At 59.6% G+C, this 8,592-nt stretch overlaps 1 protein-coding gene across 3 annotated transcripts in view; it reads right to left on the bottom strand.

Annotated features, from left to right (window-relative positions):
- Window positions 1–5,490: 5,490 nt before the first annotated feature.
- FBLN2 (fibulin 2) overlaps window positions 5,491–8,592 on the bottom strand; it is a 47,745-nt gene continuing 44,643 nt past the window's right edge. For all 3 annotated transcript variants that reach the window (XM_045290024.1, XM_004702366.2, XM_030885529.2), the window contains 2 exons: window positions 6,534–6,657; window positions 5,491–5,930 (listed from right to left, as the gene is read on the bottom strand). In XM_045290024.1, the coding sequence (XP_045145959.1) occupies window positions 5,573–5,930; window positions 6,534–6,657 (482 nt within the window). In that variant the 3' untranslated portion in view covers window positions 5,491–5,572. The remainder of the gene's footprint in view (window positions 5,931–6,533; window positions 6,658–8,592) is intronic.

The raw sequence follows: 8,592 nt of genomic DNA on the forward strand, positions 1-8,592 counted from the left end.
CCCATGGCTCTCCCCCAGCCTCCTTGTCCTCAGCCAGCCGATTGGTTTCTCTCGATCTCGGGCCAGACGGTCAGTCACAACACGGGCTCGGGCCCATGAATCTGTGTCTATTTCCACTTCGAATCCCATCTTCTTCCACACAAAGCCCAGGACCCGGGGGCACTGCTCGCAGCCCTGTGCATCAGAAAGACACCCCCTTCTCACTGTCACTCAAAGTCAACCAGGAATCTGGCAGTAACGCAGCTGTCTGCATCTTCAACTGCCCCGCATGTGCGAACCTGCCCACCGCTCAGTAAGACCAGGCACTTTTGTCCTCTTCTGGAAGGTTGTAGACACCCCTGTACGGCAAACCTTGCCAGCCAGGTGAAAAGTATCGATGCCCCATCAGTGGGCACGGTGGGCTTTGGAGCTACCCGTCCTTGGAGGCTACTCAAGCCCTGGGTCCTGCGTGGGTCAACCCTGCATAGACGTCTTTCCTTTTCCTACCGACAAGTGAGCCCACGCAGCTTTATGGGCTTCAATGCTTGGTCCAGTGGTCCCAGGGAATGTCTCTTGACACACCCATGATTCAGTGTTCTCTGTCCTTAGGGACCTAACACGCTATGAGCACAGGGCAGAGGGCATGGTCCGAACCCAGAACCTCCAGGGCCTCCACTGGGCCCCTGCCGGGCCTTGCCACAAGTGTGTTTCATCTCCTCCCACTGCGGACCCCTCCAGCACCAGTCTGTGGATGGCCCAACGGACAGGGCCAACTGCCTGCAGCCTGGACCTGCCGCGGAGCTGACCTGGGCCCTGTCCAATGCCGGGAGAACCTCTCATGCCAAGGTCACAGGTCACCATCACCTTTTCGAGGTCATCAAGAGCCTCCTTTGCAGTGAGTGTGTCTGCCCCCCGCAGCCCCCACCCCTGGACGGAGAGCCTGAAAGCCAATCCCACTGCATGCAGCTCCAGCTGTAAGTTTGGTAGAAGTGGCGTGGGTCACCAGCGCTGTCTTCTAATGGAACCGCTGCGGGATTGTCCACTCTGCTAACCTTTAGGCTCACAGTTACGCACCATGCATGACCTTACCAGAGCATGAAATCCTGTGTTGCAATAAAGGCTGTCCTCCAACTTCCCCACTGCCATCAACGAAGCCCTGCTTCCACCACCTCCCGAGTCACCCTCAGCACCCAGCTCGTTCCTGAGAACCCGGCGGGGTCTAGCTGCTCCTCCTCCTCAGGCTCAGCACGTCTCCCCAACCATCAGGTTAGACGTTCAGCAGCCGGTCCCAGACCTGTCAGCTTGTTGTGCTGGGGTGGACGTCCGTGGGGCTGTGAAGACGGGGGCTATGGCACTGGTGTTTCAAATACCGACAGGGTCCCCCTTGGGGCACAGGTTTCAGTGGGGCTTCCACACGGAGACTAAGAAAGGCCTGCACACGGACTGGCCAGAGCCCACTCATGAGAACCCCGCAGACTGCAGCAGGATGCCGTGTGCAATCGCGCCAGGAAACGCGCCTCCCAGACAGCGGGTCACGCAGCGGAGCAGCACACCCACGGGCTGGGCACACCAGCGATGGTGGCAGATGGCAAGAGGCCAGGCAGCGTTTTGTCTTCTGCGTAGGAATCCCAAGAGCGAGGGCCAATGAGACCGCAGTTAATGATACTCTGAGAAAGTGGGCTGGCAGCTGGGGAGGAAGGTGCCGGGTGCTTCGTGGGAACGATGCTCTGAGTCCAGCAGGGACCAACCATGCCGATGAGGAAGGAAAGAGCCCCTTGGGACGCCCAGCGGCAGCTCCAGTGTGGCCCACGGTCATCGTCCTCCCGATGTGCCGGTCCACGTCGTCTGGGACCTCCGGCTCCTCGCTAGTGGCCCGAATGTCACCGGACAGGCTCTGGCTGAGTGCTCAGACATGCCTGCAGCTAGGTGGCTCCACAAGCAGGTGTCCAACCTGCCACCCACCGTGTCCCCCCTCCTGCCTGTGAGCCGCCAAGCAGTCATGAGCGGATGGTCCACAGCCCCCTGGGGCTTGTTCTGCAGACCATCAACACCGCTTAGTAGTGTCCCTCTGTGACACGGCAAATTGTGTCCCACCCCACACACAAGGAGAAAGACAGGTTGGCATCCTACCCCCCCCACCCCTCTCCCCGGCCTGTGAGCGTGCCCTTGCTCATAGGGGGCCTGCTGGGCTGGCATTTGCTCGTGCCGGTAGACTGTGGGTCTTGAGTGGTGTTGTCACGAAGGAAGCCGGGAAGGTCATGTGACCACCGGGGCAGAATCAGAGTGACTGCCGGCCCCCAAAGCAAGGAGAAAGGCGTGAGGGAAACCCCTCAGAAGGGGAGACAGTGAAGACGGGAGCCAGTCCGTTGGAGGCATGATGTCCCAGCAGCCCTGGGAAGGGATTGCACCGGCTGCCCCGGCTGTCCTGCAGCAGGTTCTGCCCTCCACCCTTCTAAATGTCTGCTGCACGGCCCTCCTCGCCCCTGCCAGGCCACTGCTAGTAAAACCACCAGCAACTGAGAGGCCTCTTCGTGGCAGGGACAGCTGTGCCCCAGCTGCCACCCAGGGCAGGCCAACCTCTTGACTGGCTGAGCAGTGGCGTGTCTGCACACACCCCACACGAGGGCGGTGCTGCGGGGTGAGGTGGGTGACCGTCTGGGATGTCGTTAGAAGCAGGGCATCTGATTGGGGGAAATGCCCAATAGGGACACTGGGGAGGAGGAGGCCAAACTGTAGGGTGGACAACCCAGGACCGCAAGGGAAGAGGGACTGCAGGCTGGGCAGAGGGTGGCCCGTCTGCGGCAGTCTATGGGGGAGTGGGCCAGTCTGCTGAGGCGGCGGTGGCTCCAAGGCCTTGGATGGTCTCCGTCGGGCTGCCGTGAGGTTGTGCTCGATGGGTGGCGTTCTTCAGAAAGAGAAAGGGAAGGTGGGCGAGAGTTGGGTGTCTCTGGGTCAGCTCTGCCCAGGGGTCCCTCTGGTGCTCTGCTGTTGGCTATGGCCGGCCAGCGGGAGGAGTGGCTTGGTGAGAACCAGGGGATGGGCTCAGCTAGAGGGAAAACCCCTCCCACAGCCAGCCACCCTCCAGAGACCTCGCCCCTGTTCACAGCGCCCTGGCACCTCACACAGTGGCGGGCACGTGGCACGGAGACACGGTCACCACGGAGCGGGCAAAGGACTGCCGCCAGGATGGGTGAGCTGTAAGTGCTCGGCAGCGGGAGCTTCTGGGAAGGAGCCCCACCCCCGGACTGCTGTCTTAGGGAAGGCACAACCCGTGGGAGCCAGCTGGGTGTCCAACCAAAAGGAAGCAGGCACTTGCTCTCGCCCTCCCTCCCTCCAGGGAGACACTGCTCTTGGGCTGAAGGCATCTTTGTTCGCTTCGTTACCTTCAGAGAAACAAGGGGACCCACTTTGCTCTCAGGCCCGCTTCTTCTCCGTGAATGCTTCCTAGTGGAAACCTGGGGCACCCCCTGGAGGGGGGTGAGGGCCCAGGTAGGGGCTTGAATAAAGGGAGTCACGGCCTGACATTTATGGGGCTCCCCCTGAGCTGGACACCTGCTCACGGTGGGATCTGGTGGACAGCCCGAATGCTCTGAGAAGCCCTCTTTCAGGGCTGCGTGGAAGCCCCCGGGCTGCAGTGGGGCCGAGGCTGACAAGGGACACACACAACTTCCTTTCAGTCTCCGCATAAACAGCACATGCTGTGGGGCGCGTTTCCACTCATGGCAGCCTGGTGCGCACAGCGGGCCTGGGCTCCGCAGGCTTGTCGAGGGCGGGACCTCTGGCCTTTCTTCTCAGGCACCTTGGAGCAGACTTGAACTTCTCGCCTTTCACTGCGCAAGTGAGCAGGCTGACTTCTTTAAAGATCCCCAGAGCACAGAACTCTAGAATCGTGGCGTCTTGGAAACTCCCAAGGTCAGAAGGACATGTTCTCTGAGAGCCACAGGATTCGGCACAGGACGGGATGCCCCTGGTATGTGCAGGGCAGACCTGTGAGGCTATGAGGTGGCACATGCCCGAGTCACACAGAGGGAGACCATGCCAGAGCAGGCCAGCTTCCCGAGGCCCTGTGGCATCCTTAACCCTAAAGCCTGCCCTGCTCTTGCATGGAATCACCTTTCTGAACACCTGCCACCAGGGTTGCTGTATCAGAGGTGCAGCCGCGTCCCCAGGAGGGAGTCCTTGCTTCTGCTGCTCACTCTCCAGCAGCAGCAGCAGCAGCAGGAAGAGGAGGGGAGGAGGCAGGAGGAGGCTGCCTTTGTGCAGACCAGAGTGTTGGCCACCTGAGCTCCATCCCCAGACGGCACAGCTACAAGGGTCAGTGTTCCGCTTGCTGGCTGCCCCAGTCCACCGGCCACTTCTTCCCTGACAACAGCTCACAATCAGAAACACATTCTATAAGCGGACTGGAGATGGCACGCACACAGCCATGTATGCTGTGCACACCTGCATGCACACACAACCATTCACTGTTCCGGGACCCGATTCTTACCTTTCCTGCATGCTGGCTAGGACCCACTACACTCATCTCCAGAGCCACGTTGGGAAGCATGGCCTGGCATCCAAAGAGCTTGGGGCAGCCAGCAGCCAGGGGGAGGGTGGAGCCAAGTGCATGGGCTCCTCCCATGCAGGTCCAGGTACCTGTTCCGACTACCTAGGCACCTAGGGCATGTTCCCTCCCTCAGGCCCTTAACTCCCCAGATTCCGAAGCCCCCTGTGCCCCAGCCTGAGGCCCGGGCAGCCCACACTGGAGAAACGGAGTCCTCCCCCAGGCTCCTGCTCCCGTCCACTGTAAGCCCCGAGGGTGGGAGTACAGTCCTGGAGGGTATTCCAGGGACAGGCCAGCAGAGGTGCACACTGGGAGAGGAGGAGGAGGAAGTGGAAAAAGCATCACAGAGAGAGCATCTGCTTGTACGTCTGTCTGGCTGGCTGTCTTACCCGCATGGTGAGCTCCTTTTGAAGGCCACCCATCTGTGCAAAGGGGTGTAAGCTACATCCCGATACCAGGCCAGGCTCGGGACCGTGTGCCCTGCAGACACTGTTTCCCAACACGGAAAAGCCAGGGCCCCTTTACTCGGAATGTTTTTTACAATGTACACACATGACTTTAACAGCTTAAACAGACAAAACCAAACCAACAGTGATTATCTTTTTAAAGGAAGGTAAAGAACTAATCTCGGTGGAAGATGGCAGGGTACATGTCCCCCTGGGACAGACAGGTCATCCAGTCACGTCTGAAAGCCCCAGCAAGGCCATTTGTCTCCTTTCTGCAGGAGCCTCCCTTCGACTCCACCGGAAGGTAAGGACTCGGGCGGTGACCTTGAAGTTGTCCCCAAAGCTCCCCCCACGCATGCATGTAGGAACACCCCCTCCCACTCCAACCCCCTCCGTGCAGGGCATGCGGAGGCTGGGGAGCCCCACAGGAATCAAGCCAGCAAAATTAAGTTAATTTACAAAGTTCCAATAAAAAAAAAACACACGATCATATCTGTCCCCCACCCCCACCCCCCCACCAAGGCGGTTTGGAAATGGAAAGCTTTCCCAGTGCTTCCCAGGGGAGCCGCACACAGGGGCCCCACCCGCAAGGCCGGAGGCCTCACACGGCAAAGGTGGTGAAGAACACGTGCATCCTGGCCAGGAAGGTGGTGACGGAGCCCTGGCGCCACAGTTTCATCTCCACCTCCAGGGCGAAGTCCCGGGGCCGGGGCACGGAGCGCTGCAAGTAGACCAGGCCCGTGTAGGCGTTGAGCCGGCGAGTGCCAAAGTAGCCCTCCTCGTTGCCCTTGGTGATGGTCAGGGAGATGGTGTCCCCCGCGAAGATGGGAGCCGGGCTGATTCGGAAGATGTGTGCAGGCACCAGCAGGCCAGTCTGGAAGTTGAGCTGGTAGAATGTGATGCGTGCCGGGGAGTTCTGGCACTCGGCCAGGTCGTGGCAGGTGGTACGCTCACACTTCCTGCAGGGACGGCGGGGCGGCGGTCAGCGGGGCCCCTGCGTCCACCCCCACCCACTCCATCCATCTTTGCGCTGGCCCAGGCTCGGGGACCGGTTCTACCACTGACTCACGGGACGGGCCACACTGACTCTCTGAAATTTGGTGATCACCAATTTGATGATCTCATTGATGGTTTATTGTTACCTGTTTATGATATTACCTATTGATTATGTCTGATGTTAGCTGCAGGAGGACATGCATGCCTTATGAGAGATCTGTCAGCCCCACTACATATACCCCTTGGAAAATACATTCTCTCTCTCTCTCTCTCTGTCCTCACATGGGGCGAGGAGCCCCTGTGCCCCAATGTCTGTATATTTTCCACCATCGCAAAGTTGCTCCTGAGGACCCGTTCGAGTGTTGGGGACCCCTCACCCGACAGAGAGAGATTGTCCTTGGACCTCTTTCCTCGGTGTTCTTTGCTACGGTCTGAGCTCTAGCCATGCATACTCGTTTGCTTTTGTTCACAAGGGCCAAAGTCAGGGGCTGTGGGCAGTGGAGGGGGTAGGGGGTGGGGGAGAGTCCAGGCAGGGTTCCCCCAGGCAGGCTGCGAGGGTTACTCACATTTCTGAAACCCGGACATAGTTGGGCGGGCAGTCAAAGCGCAGGCAGCGGAAGCTGCCCGGGAGATTGTAGCAGGTCTCAGCTGCAGAGCAGTTGTGGGTGCCCAGTGCACACTCGTCCAGGTCTGCAGGGCGGGGAAGATGAGTAGGTGAGGGAGGCCCCTGGCTGTGGCTCCCAAACCTAACCCCCACCCACCCACACTGGACTCCTGGGACCCAGAACCACCGCTCCGACCTGGGAGCCCACAAGTCCCAGGGCCGCCCACACCACACCACACACGCCCAGCTGGGCCCTGCTTCAAAATGCCAATCATCTTACGCGCAAGCCCTCCTCGAATGGATACTCAGGCTCCCAGAGTAAAAGCCCAAGTCCCTGCGATGGGCACCAAGCCACAGGGTGCCCAGCCTTTCCGCCCTCCCCTCTCCTGGACTGCAAGCCATGCTGGCTTCCCGCAGGCTCTCCCACGCCAGGACCCCTGACTCCCTCAAGGCCTCTGCCCTACTGTGCCCCTTGCTGGAACTTCCCCCACATCTTCCCACAGGGTTCCTTCTTGTGCCTCTGATCTCAGCCCCCAACCATTCTACAAGAAAGCCCCCTGGCCATTGCTCTAGACCCCAACCTATCTTATCATTTTCCTGCGACTCATCACGGGCCATTCTTATTCTGCCTGCGCACCATTTCCACGTCGTGAGCTTCAAGAGGGCAGGCACTGGCCTCTCTCACCCCTGTGATGCCCGTAGTGCCCAGGGAGATGCCCGGGCCAGAGGCAGGGCTCAATCCATACTGTTGGATGGAAGGACACAGCCTGTCATGTGTCAACACTCCCCAAGATGCTGGACGTGGATGTCCCTAGGAGTCGCAGATGTGCCTGTGCTTCATGTACACGTCTGCATGTGCCAGCACCAAACAGGCAGGCGTGCAGCCGGGTGCATAAAGGGGTCCATGTGGCTGACACCGGAGTCAAGAACCCCAGTGCAGGTCAGAGAAACGAGCCAGTCTGTGGGCATGAGCAGAGATCTGAAGGCCAAACTGTAACAAAAGGCCACAGAGATAGGCTCAGCTGTTCAGCTGAGAGAAGGCAGCCTCAGAGGGCCCGGGTGTGCTCCCCAGGGGCGGGGGGAGGATGGGAAGTGCAGACGGCACTGGGGAAACCGGGTTCCTGTCCGATCCTCCGGGTGGACTCCGTACAAAACGGTTCCCCACTGGGTCCTCACCCTAGACCTGCCATGCGAGGGCCACCAGCCTTCTCTGACACAGTACGGAGTCGAGGCTGGGAGAGGAGGCTGGCTTTGCTCAGGGGCACACAGCAGACGCTGGGGGGAGCTGGGGCAGGAACGGGTCTGGCTGCTGCTGGCGTCTGGGATCTGAGGGCGTCATCAGGCTGGTACCCAACAATCAGGGCCACGTAGCAGTGATGAGGCGGGGAGAGAATACTGCAGGAGGGCCCCGAGCTGCTCCTGGTACTCAGCACTCATCCGCTCGCTCGCTTCACCTCTCAGAACCTTGTAAGGCAGGCCCTGGGCACAGGCCGCAGCAGCCCACTCCGGGCTGGCCTGTCCACCCAGGCCCTGCTGCAAGGGCCCACCGACACCTCCTTCACCTCCCAATGTTCCAGTGTGGCACAGACAGAGGCTCAGAAGCAGTGGTACACGGACAGGAGCTGCAAGAGCGCTCAGGCCGGGTTCAGGAGAGGTGAACTAAGCAATACCCTTGCCAGTTTCAGGGGGATTGGGGCTAAAAGGGGAGAACACGAGAAAGGTGTTTACTTTTGTCTCATTGACTATGCCTTTGACTGTGCGGATCACAACGCACTACGGACACTTTGGGAAGACTGGGAATTCCAGAACACTTGACTCTGCTCCTACGGAACCTGTCCACGGATCCAGAGGCAGTTGTGTGAATAGAACAAGGGAAATACCGCATGGTCTAAAATCAGGAAAGGTGAGCAACGGGGAGTTTTCCTGTCAGCATACTTATTCTGTGTGCTGAGCACATCATCAGACAAGTAGGCTGTCTGAAGAAGAGTGAGGTATCAGGATTGGAGGAGGGCGTATTAACA

The sequence above is a fragment of the Echinops telfairi genome, unplaced genomic scaffold, assembly GCF_000313985.2.
Source record: "Echinops telfairi isolate 266 unplaced genomic scaffold, ASM31398v2 ScPeMD7_31;HRSCAF=116, whole genome shotgun sequence".
NCBI classification, from domain to species: Eukaryota; Metazoa; Chordata; class Mammalia; order Afrosoricida; family Tenrecidae; genus Echinops; species Echinops telfairi.